The 16,670-nt window shown below is 44.0% G+C and overlaps 1 protein-coding gene across 1 annotated transcript in view; it reads right to left on the reverse strand.

Moving 5' to 3' along the window:
• Nucleotides 1-13,593: 13,593 nt before the first annotated feature.
• The window catches only part of hmcn2 (hemicentin 2), a 49,582-nt gene continuing 46,505 nt past the window's right edge, over nt 13,594-16,670 (reverse strand). Inside the window, 5 exon segments of the mRNA XM_034212511.1 lie at nt 13,594-15,149; nt 15,234-15,360; nt 15,699-15,818; nt 15,909-16,202; nt 16,283-16,411. Of these exon segments, the coding sequence (XP_034068402.1) occupies nt 14,771-15,149; nt 15,234-15,360; nt 15,699-15,818; nt 15,909-16,202; nt 16,283-16,411 (1,049 nt within the window). The 3' untranslated portion in view covers nt 13,594-14,770.

Genomic DNA, 16,670 nt, shown 5'->3' on the forward strand with positions numbered 1-16,670 from the left:
TGCTACTCAACTGGCTTTAGAAAAGCCAGTCCTTTGTTAGTATATAAGTGCTTTGTTAATAGTTCTATCGCTCGAAGTGGAGTCGAAAGAGATGAGTTTTCAGTCTGCGACTAACATTGTAACACATTTGAATATGTATACATATTGTGTACTGTATAGTATGTGTGCATATTAATCCTGTGTGTTTACACTTTAATGTAGGAGCAACTGTTTATGAACATTTATTTCTGTGTTTTTTTAGATAAACAAACATGCCGAAAACAATTCTATGATTTCATATTTATTTGTTTGAGAGAATAAAGAAAAACAAGAACAGTTGTGCTCCATGCTTCAAGGATATTAGTTTTGTTCATGACAGTGAGTCTACACTGTAGATTGCAAAGATAAACAAACATTTTTGTCTGAAAAAAACGTACAAACGTAAGGGTAGAATGTTTACAGTGAAGTCAATAGTATTTAACAAAAGCTGGTACTGTACTGTAAGCCCTAGTGACTTTAACAGAGTTTCAATTTTAGAAACAAGAGTTAATACCTGGGTAGTATAAATTGTAACAACCTATTCCACTTATCCTTGAAGCCGCCACAGGGGGTCCCAGACTGCAGGTTCTGAACTGGGGACCTGAACAATGAGAGAGCTGATGGAAAAGCAATCTGCACTGAGACAGATTTTATTGCTTTCCAAGCCTATGAGGTCATTTTTGAGGAATGTCCCAGAGAGTAAAGTAAAAGTCAGGTCAGAGTACTTGACTTGTTTGTTTTGAGCCTTACACCCTAAAATGTCCATTTATTTGAACATGCAGAAAAGCAGCTTGAATATCTTCACTCAGCCTTACTGGAGCGGAGACTCAGCTCTAACCGGCCTCGAGCTTGTAAAAGAGCAGAGCTTGTGTCAGCACCCATGGTGAATATTAAATGACTGTAGGAAACATAGCTTTGCGGAAGCCTTCATTGCGAAAGTAATTAGAGTAGTAAAATTGAGTCATACATTTGTAGGGGATACTAGAGTGAGCCTTGGCTGAAACTATATCAGGTTTTACAAATTGATCTCACTCAGCCCGTTTTCATGTTTCTTTGTGAAAGCTAATGGACTAATCTATTTGGCTATGATGCCATTTGATTTACAATTGTTGTTTTTTGTAATGAGTAATATATGAAACAGTGTTGCTCAAAGGCCCTACAGGTGCCCAGTGCGCTAGTGCTGAAACCAATGGTCCGTGATTGATTAGATAGAAAGATAGTACTTTATTGATCCCAAATTGGGAAAAGATTTAGTTACAGAAGCAGCAGTGTGTTCAGGCATTACAATATTTCAATCTTTAAAGGTGGAAAAAAGTATAAACATATAGTATACTTAGTCAAATAACAGAAAATAGGTTCATTCCAATATTGCCATTATTTGTATAAAAAAAGCAGCTTTTGAGAAAAAAGGAATTGCTGGTTTATTTCCCCATTTGCAATAGTGAACTTAACATTTTGGGAATTTGCCCAAGACTTGGGTTTTATCAAAAAAATAAATCCTATATATTTTGATCAGTATTTTTGCCCTCTGTTAACATAGAGGGCAAGAAAAGGCACAATGCATATTAGCCAGTTATTAGCTGGTGAAATGTGATCATTGACATATCTTAGTAGTAAATAGTCAAACCCTAAAGGACGAAAAGAAGAAGCCAGACGGTATTTATCTTTTAAAATCATTTTTCTTTGACAGTGTTTACACCCAACCTTGCTGCGAGTTTATAATGTAATCTATCATTTATTGAGCGTATTTAAATATTGTTGTTAATGATGATGAGCTGTCTGAATTAATCAAAGAAGGCTGTGTTGATAGAATTGTATTTATGAATGGTTGCGTACAATTATTCTTTCTGCTTGTGCCTGCCATGTGGCTGAACCAAGCTCAATGTGCAAATGCTTAGCGCTCATGCTTAATGTTACCTTACATGTATCCCTGAGTGATTTGTGCCCTAAACCTGGACTGCAGCTCATTTGTGATAATTGCTGTTTCAGATGGATGCTGCTGACCCAAATATTTAAGTTTAGTTTTTATCAGTAGCCTACACATGAAAAGTCTGATGGATCAAACATGAGTCATGCCAAATGTTCCACTGTATTTGGGGTGTGATTCACTTCAGCTGCTCCAGTTGCTACTCAATGGTTATACTGGGAACGTGTCTTGATATGCTTAAGAGGATAATTATTATAAGTATTGTGTGTTGCTGAAAAAAGAAGGCATGTCATACAGTGAGCTTCTCTGTTTTCAACACATACTATGGTGCTTACAACTGGTGTGATATATGATAGTGGATGAAAGGTTCTAGGCACAAGCTATATTAACTCCCTTCTTTCAAATATAAAATTCCAACATCATTGAGTGAGTGTGTTGATTTATTATTCACAGCTGACGTTCATTATTATTCTCTTTTTAAGTTTGTTCATCTCTGGTCACCCAGCATGCCAGTGTGTGCTGTTTCGCAATAACAAAGAAAGCAGTTACAGGTTGTTGCCATGGACTGTAGTATTTCACAAACAAACTTTTATGTCTCATACTAAAGTCGTGGGCATTTGGTTGGCGCTGTCAGTGTTGTAAAATGTGGAGAGGACAAGCTAAATATAAGTGTGTATTGGATTTCAAGAAGCATGAAGTGGTCAGTGCTGAGAGGAAAGCCACAGAGGGTCCCAGGGCACCAAGCTGTGATGGATGGCTGTCAGCCCCTCCAGTACCAACCCATTTCCTAAGGTCACACCGCTGCTGGAGGTCACGTCTCTCTGGAAGTCAGCCACTAGCACTCTCAGTTCCAGGAAGAAAAACTCTGATCCAATACATCCTAGACACTCATAAACTGTCCAATGAAGCCAATGCAGAAAATGTTGGACAGGCGATAAAAGGATAATTCTGCCAAGACTAACAGTGCTCATAACGTGGGATGGAAACCAAACGTTTGCTGCTAAAAACCCTACTGGCTCTTAGAAGTGGTAAAACATGCCTTTTACAGTATAGGACTATTTTACCCATTCATTTCTCGTGAGGTAATTCTGTGTTTGTAATTATAAAGGGGATCTCTTTGGTGATGTCACCCTGCAAAGGTTACTTCTCAGATTTGTTTATGATCTGTGTAGTGTCAAACTTCTTATCAAAGGCAGAACAAACTGTTACAGCTAGAACTGTTTCTGTTTCAGAAGAGTTTTGGGAGATGTATTCGGATTTGTTACGGTGTGTGCAGGAAGCAGGACCCAAATGCAGATTAAAGTGTCAAAAATAACTCCTTTATTTCAAGCCTATACTAATAACAAAGACAGAACAGAACACTCACCGAAGACCACGTCATGACACAAGACGAACCGACAAAGACAGACAGAAAAACCAGAACTTAAATACACACAAGACTAATCATACAAACAAGACACAGGTGAGGAGGGAGGAGAAAACACAGGGACACCAGGTGAACACAATCGGGTAAATTAGACACACCAGGGAAACTAACGACAGGGAACCACAGACAGATCTAAACAAGACAAAACACAACGCAGACAGAAAACCAAAGACAGATCTAGACAAGACACAACGCAGACAGAAAACCAAAGACACATCTAGACAAGACAAAACACAACACAGACAGAAACAGGCAAGACAGGAGGTGAAGACCTTTCAAAAATAAAACATGAAACAAAAGACAGAAAAAGACAAGACAAAATACAATAAGGACAGATCTTGACAGGATTAGCTATGGTAACTGCAAAATCATTATCAGTTCATTATTTTGGAAATAAATATGTCTAACTTAAATTATTAAAAGATGGGTTGTTAAGATGTTCTTAAATGTTATAATTGCATAATAGCTCATTAAAAGTCATGGCCACAGTTACTCCATAGCCGCAGGGTGGGAGGATCAAGAGAGTTCAGGGCTGTTTTTGGCTTTCACTTTACCTCTGCGTTGCAAAACTATTTATGACCATGATATTTCCATCTCATTCCATTCCAGGCCTGTGAATGAAGGCCTGTGAAGTGTTGCTCCAAGCTAGTTGTGACTTGCTGGTTTTAATGTACAAAAGGTATTTTCCTATTAAGACTTATCTCAACGTTGGGGCACACTAACGTCTGAAGATTGGAGAACAGCTGTCGAAAACACCCAAAACCTTGAACTTTAAAAAGTCCTTTTACAACTGTGTGATTACAGACAGGGGCTCAAGGGGCATCTGGTTGAAAATAGGAAACACAAGTGTTGTTTAGTGTCCCTGTGTTCAAGCATTGGCTTCCATCCTGTCCCTGTTTTAAAGACATGGTCTAACAGACTTTTAAAGCAGCATATAGGAATCAGAAATACATTGTATAATACTTACGAAAAATGTGTGATCCTTGCTTCATTCTGGCTCTATTTTTTCAAATAGTTTTCATGACTTGTATAGACTCTTATTGCACTATTTCCCTATTTCACAATTTTTTTGTATTTACTTGCACTATTTTTTCTGTTTAATTGTGTTGCACTGTTGGTGGAGCCTGGGATCTAAGATTTTCATCGAAATAACTATACTGTAGCTATGTACGTAGGACAAATAAAAGCCTTGAACCTTGAATGGAAATGTTATCCCGAAGCAACAGTTTCCTTTCTATAGAACATTATTTGAACTTGCTGTGTTGTCATTTTCCACAGTGGTATTTTTGTAGATAGCCTAAGGTGCTGTAGCTTTGGCGTGAGAAAGTACTTCTTAACCAGCACTCCTACATAGCACGGGTTGTGAGAGTAATAACTGGAGCAGGATTGACAATTACCTGTCCAACAGGGCAGTAAATCTCAGCAGAGTAATTAGTGAACAACTGTGTGTCTGGAAAATGGAGGCCTCCTTGATGGAGCAGACACCAAATATCCTGAGGGGGCAGCAAATGTGTGTCAAATGTCAAGCAGGGGCAAGTTTCTGAGTTACTGATGCAATAGTTATATTATGAGGAGATCATTTATTTAGACCTGCATTAAGTTGTTTTGAGCATGTGGAGACAGCGGAAATAATCTATAAACACATGGCAAACGTGTTACTTATTTACACATCTAATGGACATGGGCCATTAGCTTTCATTTGGTGAGGCATTTCAGGCCAGGTCCAATATTCACTTTCCTTTTAGCTGTTTTTGCTCTCCAGCACCTCCTCAGGGATACATCTGGCTCTTTAGCTGCTAAGTGCTCCACTGTGTTGTTTGATGCAGAGCAGGTCAGTACACAATTTGTTCACGATTGTTGGATGGTGATCTGACACTTGCTTTAATGTTATTATGTTCATTTCTGGGGGGCAGGTAATGCAAGACACATCATTTCGTGCCAATGGACAATAATGTGTTATCCTTTTTTCTTGGTTTTAAAACCTTTTTCTGTTGAGAGAAGCTGCTTGGTACTGCTGAATGAGAGCAGTGGGGGCAACGTAATTATTGTTTTAAGTAGCTTCAACTGTTTTTATAGTTCCATGTAGCATCAGTTTTCAGTGTGCAAGCTTAAAGCGTTGTCCAATATTTGCACTAACCCACTGCTACCAGAATGCAATAATCGTCTCATTATGCTTCTATGGCAGTAAAATCTGTATCTGGAGGCTTTTTGTTTTTAGGTTGTCTGCCTGTCCGTCCATACCATCCTCGTAAACATGATATCTCAGGAACACCTGAAGTGAACTTCTTTACATTTGGACAAAACATGCCTTTGGACGTAAGGGACGTAAGGAGGAACTGATTTGATGTTGGTGGTCGAATGTCGAGGGCACTGTTTCCAGAAAACGGTATGGCCATAATTCAAGAATTCATTTATGCTTAATATTAAAATTTTACACAGAAATCTAAAAGGTGATGACATTTTGGACAGAACTTACTAAACTGGTTGGCAAAGAAAAAAAACATGTGGTAATTTGATGCTTATAAAATAGTTTTTATCCATTTGAGCCTGGAAAGTAATATTGCTTGGAAAATGTGTGAGAGGAACAAGAAAATCTGGCGCCGGCAGTCGTACTGTAATGCCTGGGCAGATCGACCCCAAAACGGTAGCTTTGAGACTCTGTGTGGAATTTCTGCAACCAAAGAACTGTGCAGGATATTTCTTTTTCAGCACAAGGTGGTCTTTTTTACTTCTTTCCATCCGTAGCTACAACATTTTAGGATTTGATACTAGACCTCTCCCCCTTACGCTGTCCCAGGGAGTTATGGAAGGAAGCGGGGCTTGACTGGCGGTTAGGGAAGCAGGATGGATGGAACTACTGTGGTAAGCGTTTGTGGCGATGAAGTCAGCGTCTGGCCCACATTAAAAGTCAAGCAGGCGAAGGCACTCACACAACAGCTCCACTACCGCCAACATGTTTAGAACACATGAAAGTGTTTTCCTAGATACTGTCAGGCTGGTGTCTTTCTGCATTTCCTGAAAGCAATTCATATTGGGATGGCATTGTGGGTGGTTGGCAGAGCGTGATTGTCCCATCAACATTTAGAGATGATATCATTGGTTGCAGACTGTGCAGACATATGCCATAATGTCTTATACAGGCCTGTTAAAGGTAAACACTGGTCCAAAACTCATTGATGTTCTTGGCAAGCTGCCCCCTGACGTGTGCAGGAAATAACGTCAGGCTGGCTGAAAAGAATGATGTCAAGGAGGATACCACACAGTGAGCTTGTTTTTATTGCTCTGTCGAGAGAGATGATAGCGCTGATTCATTTATTAAAGCAGTATTTCATATTTGTAATGCAAATCTCTATGAGCTCACGCATACTCTGACACTTCTAACCCTCAAAGAAAGCCTCCACAAAATAATGATAAGTCAGATTGAATATTGCAACACAGAAGACAAAGAGTATAAAGTGCACAATCTCACTTTTTAACACACAATTTAAAGTGAAATATCGTTTGTGTGCAAGGTCTGCATTATTTCCATAGCTTTTTTTTAACTGGCCTGTGTTTTTAAGATTTATATGTATATTTGACCGCTGCCATGGCGACGAGTAAATATTACCACCCCATCCTTTTCATCTCACACGTTTCTTTCCAGCAGGGCAAAGGGTAATGATCTGGGTAAGAACGTGCTGCATACATATGTTGATTATCACGTTTACTAGCAGTGCAACCGTATGAAGTGTGAAACTTAATATGTCATCTGGAAAATATACTTCAGTTTCATACATTCGTTTCCACACTTGAGACCTATGTTGACAAAGTGTGCTAGCAAAGTTGTATTAATGGTTTTTAGAACATGTTGCCAACATCTTAATATTCATACCCAAATCAATGCAGCCTGATTGCATTTGAATCTTTGGCATTAGGCAACCCTTATAGGTGGGGCAGAGGACTTTTAAAGAAGTTGGACTGCTCCTTTCTCCTTAATGGGACAGCCAGTCTAATAAATACTAAAAGCTCACTTCTGAAGTTGAAACTGATATTTCTAACAATGTGGCGATGAAGTAAAACACAGACAAACGATCATGCCAACACAGGTGCAGTTATTATTTTGTGCAACACTGTCTGAAGCTTTACTTTTGACACGGCTCATTGACTCTGCAAAGCCCTCCCCTTTATTTTTTTCTGATAGTTCTCAGTCACCATGGTATTACTCAATCTCCCCACACTTAATTACAGACCGCGTTTGGGCAGCCTGAAGCTAGGGCATTACTCATGATCATTACTGGTTTGGATTCCCCAAAAAGTGTTTGTGTCAGCCTTTTTCAGTGACAACCCTTCATGCAATGTCAAAGAAACATTTCTGGGAAATGTAATCCAACTTCTGAGTTTTGTTTTGTCATGTTCATCTTGTTATTATATCTCTGCTCTTTGACGGCAGATATAGGAAAATGTGGCAATCATTTCAAAAGAAGCCACACAACCAAAATTTAAAACATCTTAGCAAACCAATGCATTTAAACTTCCGACAGTGCCACAAACGTTTAGTTTCTGACCACCTGACAAATGTAAGTTCAATATTTATGTATGGCTCTTTAGCAGCTAAATACTTAACGTTCTGCAGTCAGTCGCTAACTTTGACTGACATGATGCTGGTAAGGTAATGTGCAGCTTGTTTATCAGAGCATTGTGCTACTGAAAGCAGCGCCGTGCATCTGGATACAATGCTGGTGAGAGCTGTGACACTGGTAAAGTTTCCATACAACTGCTGAAAGGTGCTAAACCACACTCTTCTTCACCATATGCTTAACTTTCCATTTTACTCATCTCACTAATTCTGCATGTAAAAAAGGTTTTTAATGTTGTGATGCTGTGAAAGAAAACGTTGTTGTCAATGGATGCTTGATTTGGCATATAAAGAGGCAAATTAGATCTCAGGCAGAAACTAGGGTGACTATAACCCAAATCATTATTTTGTTTGAAGGTTTCATTTGGAAATAATAGTTACACTATGAGCTCCATTGCTTATACTTACTACTAATGGGCAGCAGACTTGTGCTCATTAGTGAATGGAGCACAGTTAGTCCCCACTTCTCCTGACTGTGTAAAGCAGTAGGGGTGATGTTACTGGAAGCCATCTCTCTGCCTTAAGCATTCATTTCCACTAATACTTGTGTTTTATTGAGAGGGAAAGGCCTCCAGTCTGCCTCACAGTGAACTAACATGTGTTACAGGGAATTTGTGAAGCTTTATGAAACCTTAATGAATGTCTTGCTTCCAGTTTGGTGTGCATTCCTGCTGTTTTTTTCAGTCATGCTTGTTACTTTTCCTTTTTTAATGCTATTTTTAATTATTCGCATCTAAGGCATGTTCGATGTACATGTATCAGTAAAGGTTATATTGGTTTTGCTGCTTTAGTTATTGCCCATGGTTCTGATATAAATCAAAGACTTGGCACATATTGTTTTTGTCACGATCTGTCTTTATGGTGTCTTGTCTTGTTTCATGTTTTATTTTGAAAGGTCTTCACCTCCTGTCTTGCCTGTTTCTGTCTGCGTTGTGTCTTGTTTGGATTTGTCTGTGGTTCCCTGTCGTTAGTTTCCCTGGTCTGTCTGATTACCCGATTGTGTTCACCTGTGGCCCCTGTGTTTTCTCCTCCCTCCTCACCTGTGTCTTGTTTGTGTGATTAGTCTTGTGTCATGACTAGTTTGTCGGTGAATGTTCTGTTACATATTTGTTATCACTTAGCCTTGAAATAAAGGAATTGTCACTTTAATCTGCATTTGGGTCCTGCCTGCTTCACACACCGGGACAGAACGAACCGACCACAAAATGGACCCAGCAGATGATCCATGGGAGGTTGAATTACAGCATTTAACCTTCTATCTGGCTTGCTGCTTCGATTGGTGGAAGGGAGCGTCCAGTGTTCGGCAGAAGAGGGCCGCTCTGGTAGAGGCGCTCCGGTTGGCAGCAGAGAAACCATGTTTTGTTGAGTTTTTACCTGACTGGATTTTGGACTTCCTTCAAGCATGTGATTCCAGGCATGCTAGCTCCCTGTCTCCCAATTCCCAACCTGGCACCATACTCCTTGGTGGGTTCCGCCTGAAGTCAACCCATGCTTCTGCCCCAGTTCCTGCTCCTGTCCAGGAGTCGTATTCCGGAACTCGTCAGGCTTATGGAGGTCCACGGAGTATTCAGGAGGCTGCTAAGAGGAGTCGTCGCAAGGCCAGGCTAGCAGCCCGAGCCCCAGCAGTCATGGTCCCGACTCCAGCACCTCGTCTCCTGCTGGCTCCCCAGCCGACGCCAGCTCCCCGAGTCTTGTCGGCGTACCGGCCGACTCCAGCACCTCGTCTCCTGTTGGCTCTCCAGCCAACACCAGCTCCCCGAGTCTTGTCGGCGTACCGGCCGACTCCAGCACCTCGTCTCCTGCTGGCTCCCCAGCCAACGCCAGCTCCCCGAGTCTTGTCGGGGTACCGGCCGACTCCAGCACCTCGTCTCCTGCTGGCTCCCCAGACGACGCCAGCTCCCCGTGTCCTGTCGGCGTACCGACCGAAACAAGTTCCCTCTCAAGTCCCCTCTCAAGTTCCTACCCCGAGTCCCCTCTCAAGTTCCTACCCGAGTCCTCTCTCCAGTTCCTACCCGAGTCCCCTCTCGAGTTCCCTCTCGGGTCCCCTCTCGAGTCCCCTCTCGAGTCCCCTCTCCAGTTCCCTCTCGAGTCCCCTCTCGAGTCCCCTCTCCAGTCCCCTCTCCAGTCTCCTCTCGAGTCCCCTCTCAAGTCTCCTCTCCAGTTCCCTCTCCAGTTCCCTCTCCAGTTCCCTCTCAGGTCCCCTCTCGAGTCCCCTCTCGAGTCCCCTCTCTAGTCCCCTCTCAAGTTCCTACCCGAGTCCCCTCTCGAGTCCCCTCTCGAGTCCCCTCTCCAGTTCCCTCTCCAGTTCCCTCCTTTAGTCCCTCCTTTAGTCCCTCCTCTAGTCCCTCCTCTAGTCCCTCCTTTAGTCCCCTCTCTAGTCCCTCCTCTAGTTCCCCTCGCGAGTCCCCTCTCGAGTTCCCTTCTCTAGTTCCTCCTCTAGTCCCTCCTCTAGTCCCTCCTCTAGTCTCTCCTCTAGTCCCCTCTCTAGTTCCCCTCTCGAGTCTCCTCTCGAGTCCCCTCTCGAGTTCCCCCTTGGTTCCCCTCTCGAGTCTCCTCTCGAGTCCCCTCTCGAGTTCCCCCTTGGTTCCCCTCTCGAGTCTCCTCTCGAGTCCCCTCTCGAGTCCCGTCTCAAGTCCCTACCCAATGTCCTGGTCCGTTGGAGGTTCCGCTGGGGGTCCTGCCAACTCCATGTACTGTCCCGTTGGAGGCCCCGTCAACTACTCCTCTGCCGGGGGTCCTACCAATCGTATGTCTGTCCCGTTGGAGGTCCCGCCGACTACTCTCCTGCCGGGGGTCCTGCCAACCCTTTGTCCTGTGCCGTTGGAGGCCCCGCCGACTACTCTCCTGCCGGGGGTCCTGCCAACCCTTTGTCCTGTCCCGTTGGAGGTCCCGCCGACTACTCTCCTGCCGGGGGTCCTGCCAACCCTTTGTCCTGTCTCGTTGGAGGTCCCGCCGTCTACTCTCCTGCCGGGGGGTCCTGCCAATCCTATGTCCTGTGCCGTTGGAGGCCCCGCCGACTACTCTCCTGCCGGGGGTCCTGCCAACCCTTTGTCCTGTCCCGTTGGAGGCCCCGCCGACTACTCTCCTGCCGGGGATCCTGCCAACCCTTTGTCTTGTCCCGTTGGAGGTCCCGCCGTCTACTCTTCTGCCGGGGGTCCTGCCAACCCTTTGTCCTGTCCCGTTGGAGGTCCCGCCGTCTACTCTCCTGCCGGGGGTCCTGCCAACCCTTTGTCCTGTCTCGTTGGAGGTCCCGCCGTCTACTCTCCTGCCGGGGGTCCTGCCAATCCTATGTCCTGTGCCGTTGGAGGCCCCGCCGACTGATCTCCTGCCGGGGGTCCTGCCAATCCCGTGTCCTGGTCCTTTTCCGTGGGGGATCCTGCCGAGGCCTGTCCCACCAGCTCCGACACCGGTTCCTGCCCGGCCTCCGGAGCTGTCTGGTCTTCGCCCTCGAGCCCGGCCCTCTGAGAGCCGCAGTCTTCACCCTCGATCCCGGCCCCCTGAGAGCCACGGCCTTCGCCCTCGAGCCCGGCCCCCTGACTTTCCCGGCCGCGGTCCTCGCCCTCATGCTTGGCCCCCTGAGTTCGCCCGCAATGGCCTTCGCCCCTCCATAACCCCCACCTTGGACTCTGTCTTGCCCCCGGGCCGTCCGCCCGAATACCCCTTTTTGAACTCTGCCTTGCCCCCGGGCCGTCCGCCCGAGAACCCCTCTTTGAACTCTGCCTTGCCCCCGGGCCGTTCGCCCGAGATCCCTTTCTGGTCCTCTGCTGTGCTCCTGGGCGGTCAGCTCAGTCCCGTCCTCCTGACCCCCTCCACCCACCCTGGTGGCCTAGTGATACGTCCCTCCTCCGGACCCCCTCCACCCACCCTGCTTGAGGACTTTTGTGTTTTTTTGGGACGTCTGGGATCCGTCCCTTGAGGGGGGGGTACTGTCACGATCTGTCTTTATGGTGTCTTGTCTTGTTTCATGTTTTATTTTGAAAGGTCTTCACCTCCTGTCTTGCCTGTTTCTGTCTGCGTTGTGTCTTGTTTGGATTTGTCTGTGGTTCCGTCGTTAGTTTCCCTGGTGTGTCTGATTACCCGATTGTGTTCACCTGTGGCCCCTGTGTTTTCTCCTCCCTCCTCACCTGTGTCTTGTTTGTGTGATTAGTCTTGTGTCATGACTAGTTCGTCTGTGAGTGTTCTGTTACATCTTTGTTATCACTTAGCCTTGAAATAAAGGAATTGTCACTTTAATCTGTATTTGGGTCCTGCCTGCTTCACACACCGGGACAGTTTTAGCTTGTTTTACATATACCAAAGTCAGAAATCATTACGCTTAATGGCTCTTTGTTTAGAAACACATTAGAAAGTAGTTTTCCCTGTTTATCCACTTAAATTGAAAATGATGGACCAGTTTGTTGTATGATTTACATTTTTGAAAGTGAGACCCAAGTTGGCTGACTATTATAAAATCTAGCAGTGACATGTATTAAAGCCAGACGCAGTATATCAATTGTTCTTTCACAATCACTTGTTATTCCTATCATCCGGGCTAAGCTAATGACCACATCACAGAAACCTCAAAAATGAAAACAACCGCAGGCCACCTGTCCCCCCCCCCCACACACACACAGCGCTGAAGCATCAACAAGCAGGCCACCTCTCCCCCCCACGCACACACAGCGCTGAAGCATCAACAAACACACCCCCTCATCTTAGCTCATGTCAGTTTTCCCTGACCCTCTCTATTAGTCATTTCAGGGAAAGAAATAGGGGGAAAATAAAACATCTGAATTGCAGATTGCAAACTGTAGAAGCACTACAAAAACGAATTCAAAGATAACCTAATCCCATATAACTGTGAACAGTTTTGTCAGGTAACCACAAGTGTCCGTAAGTGGAGTAATGTTCAAATTCCCTCGTGTAGGGATACATTTTCTCAGTGTTGTCAGTTATTACAAACAGCAGCTCAACATATGATAGTGATGACAGCTAAGAGAGCAACAATACACCCCGAGCACTGAGGGCCCCGACAGTCGATCTTACTGTCAGCTTCAACACTTTGAGAACAGTCCAAGCGCTGCTCCATCTACTGAGCAGCTGAGGTATTACCTGAAGACCATTCACTACAGATGTTTCCAAAGGGAACAATAGTCAATGAGTAATACCACTTCCTGGAGGATAAGTGTTAAATATTATTGATTTAAAGGACCAGAAGTCAATCCTCTCAACATTGAGGTTGGGTAGTATTTCAATGTGATTTGTGGGGAAAGAAATGTGTCAACCACAATAGATTTTGCATATTTTCCTATATGCAGACTAGTAATTGCACAACTATATTCCTCAGAACAGTCATTGCAGGGTCTGAAAGCAATTATTTTAGGTTAACTGAAGGTTTGGGTCAGAGTCATGATCTAAATGCCAGATCGTCATCTGTTCTCAGGGTTAACACGTCATTCTTTACTGTTGTGGCCAAATGGCTTTTCCTGAGTAGGTTGTGCGTATGCTCAACTCTTGGTTTATACATGTTTGTAGTAATGTAGTTTGTCAGCTGCAATATGCTGTTTATACAATGTTAGTCTACAATGGGATCTAACCAAGACTGACTGAGTAATAACAGACAATAACAAAAGTTTTATCCATTTTATTTCTACAAATATTTGACACTCATTTACAGCAACAGGGAAATGTGTGTTTAATCTACACGAGTAGTAACATTTACTGCAAATGTGGGCATTTAGTTTTTTTGGGTAACTCAGATTTGTACATTGCTGGCACATGTTTGAATACTGATCAACGTTTATTTTAAATGTTGAAATGACAACTGAAATGTCATGTAGTTGTGCCATATGTATGTATCTAATTCCACAATGCAGAAACTATAAGTGCATTTCAACTCTGTGGTCAGTATTTCAATGTAAAACAGTACATTCAGATTAGCACCTTTGAATTATTTCATGTAATTAAAATGTTATAAAAGAGTACAAAAACACATACGATAAATGAAACAATGTAGCAAGCTAGATGGCTACAATCCACAAGACACTGTTCAAATGTGCCATTAAAGGTTTAATGCTAGAAAGGGTTTCCACCGATCCTTAAAAAGCATTTCATTAATTTATCTAAAAATAAGGCCTTAGTTGGTAATTAAATGTCTATCTTTCAAAAGTCTTAAAAATGCTAAGGCATGAGATGTAGGATTTAATGACATTGCAATAAAACATGTGTTTTGGGTAATTGTTGAGTAAAAAAGATATTACATCTGACTTCCCGCAGTGTTGTGTTTTAATGACTGAAATAAATTAAAATAGGGGAAAGGACTTTTTGTGGGCTGCAAACATTTATGTGTGCCAGAATAAACATTGTAAAGTAAACAGTAAATACAAATTCCTGATGGATACTAAATACTTCAGTGCTTGGTTGACAATACATTTTTTTTAAACATGCTGCATTTTCAGATATTCCAATACTCCCCCAAAATAGGGCATAAAGTGAATAAATGAACAAAATATTTTGCTCATCCAGCATGTCGATTCAAATTTCTTCAACAGGGTTCTGCTCTATAAATAATTTGACAGAGCCAAGCGAACACTTAACAACGGAGAACGGTCTTTTTCTCTTACAGGACCTTTTCAACTGTGACATTTCAGTCACAGATGAGGGTACACATCCTCCTTCTCTAATATGTTAGAGCCTCTTCATGGCCTTATGTGTCTGAGGCACTTGGTTTTGGGGAATTGCCTTGTGGGTAAGAAGCTTCCAGAGGCCACAGGGAGGCAGAGTCATCTTTAAAGCAGCACGGGGCTCAGTAGGGGTACGTGGAGATGGAGATGTAGATGATGAAGATGCTCTGGTAGGTAATGCGGCCTTGCAGGGAGATGGTGGTGGCTTGCACCTTGAGGCGCACTAGACCCGGTCCATTCAGAGCCCGCAGGGTGAAGATGATCCCCCGGCCCGCCTGGTCTCTGATGCCAAACACGCGGCCCATCACACCTGTCACTGACTCCTGCTCAAGTACCGTGAAAGATGTACGGTCCTGTAGGACGCCTGACTCAGAGAAAGCCGACAGTCGTACGACGTTGTGATTGGCTGGAATACCGGAGGGGAGAGTGAGCAGCTTGTACTGCAGGATCAGAGTGGAGCCTCCTGCGGCGCAGTCCAGAGAGCAGGGCCTGTAGCACGTTCTGTACAGGTCAACAGCAAAGAGGAAAGTGTCACATAAGAATCAAAACATTTTATAAACAACGTAAGCATGTCATGCAATTTACCCGGGGCTCCGTCCACTCTGGTAGGACGCAGGGCAGGGTGTGTCCAGGCACTGGTATCCTCCTCGGGTGTTGAAACACATCTGATTTTGTCCGCATTTGATGCCTTGTTCTACACATTCATCGATGTCTAGAAGTAGAAGAGAGGATTAGCTGTGATCATTTATATCTATTTATATATTTATTGATATATTTATATATATGGACTACATTATATAGCGCTTTAAACACTGATGGCAGAGGCTGTGAAAAAAGGTGCCACATACTGCCCCTCAAGAGCAATAAACATTGTTGACAATGCAATGGGGAGCAATTTGGGGTTCAGTATCTTGGTCAAGGACACTTTGACATGTTGACTGAACACAGGGGCCTTGGGATCAAACCACTAACTTTCCAATTGGTAGACATCCTGCCTTCTGAGCCACCCTTAAATGTAGCAAGAAGGTTACAGTTGAATAAAACTCTTACCTTTACAGCTCTTGCCATTGGGTAAGAGCTGGTAACCATGGGGACACGTGCACTGGAAGCTGCCGATGGTGTTTTGACACTCGTGTTGACATGGCTTTCTGAGCAGACACTCATCTACATCTGTACGGAGAATAATGTGAAGTGTGACAATCAAGACATACTTTAAAGTGTTATTGAATGCTGCATTTGATCATTTTGAAGCACACTCACCAACACATGTGCCGTCCCTGTTGCTGTAGCCCACGGGACAGCTCTGCCTGGTGATGCGAGACACACCGTGGGTTCGGGACAGGATCGGCCTGCCGAGAGACGACACCAGCTGTGGGCGGAGCCTCGCCCTCACTCTGGTGCCGTTGGTGAAGGTCTGCCTCCTCTCCAGCCCCGCACAGGAGCGCCCGTCTCCAAGCAGCACAGTACCCAGAGGGCACTGGCACCTGAAGCTGCCAGGCACGTTACGGCACTGGAAGGCACAGGGGTTTGGCGTCTGCTGGCACTCATCAACGTCTGAAAGGAAGAACAAGGCTCATATTATTCTGCGTGTGTGAGTCAATGGTGAGTAATAAAACAGACAGCAGATGTCATACCTAGACATGGCATGCCTACTCCCTGGGATCGGTAACCTCTGGGACAAACACAACCATAACCTCCGACCGTGTTCTGACAGATCTGAGTGTAGCGACACATGTGACTTCCATCGTGGCACTCGTCAACATCTGAAAAACATGCAATATATCAGCACAATTCTCAGAATTACATTTACACATCCTTTAAGTATTCTGACATGCACAGTATTAAATATATCCCATGATTAATGATGACTCGTAAACTGTGTTGCATCCTGTTATAAAGAGGATCTTTGTGTCTTTACTCAAAGGCTTTTTATGAGTAACAGTTAAGAGACTTAAGAGACTAAAAACGCTTTTGCTTTCATCATGAAGGACAAGCAGCGACCTCTTGTTGTGTTAACCCCTA

This window comes from Gymnodraco acuticeps, unplaced genomic scaffold (genome assembly GCF_902827175.1).
Source record: "Gymnodraco acuticeps unplaced genomic scaffold, fGymAcu1.1, whole genome shotgun sequence".
Taxonomy (NCBI): domain Eukaryota; kingdom Metazoa; phylum Chordata; class Actinopteri; order Perciformes; family Bathydraconidae; genus Gymnodraco; species Gymnodraco acuticeps.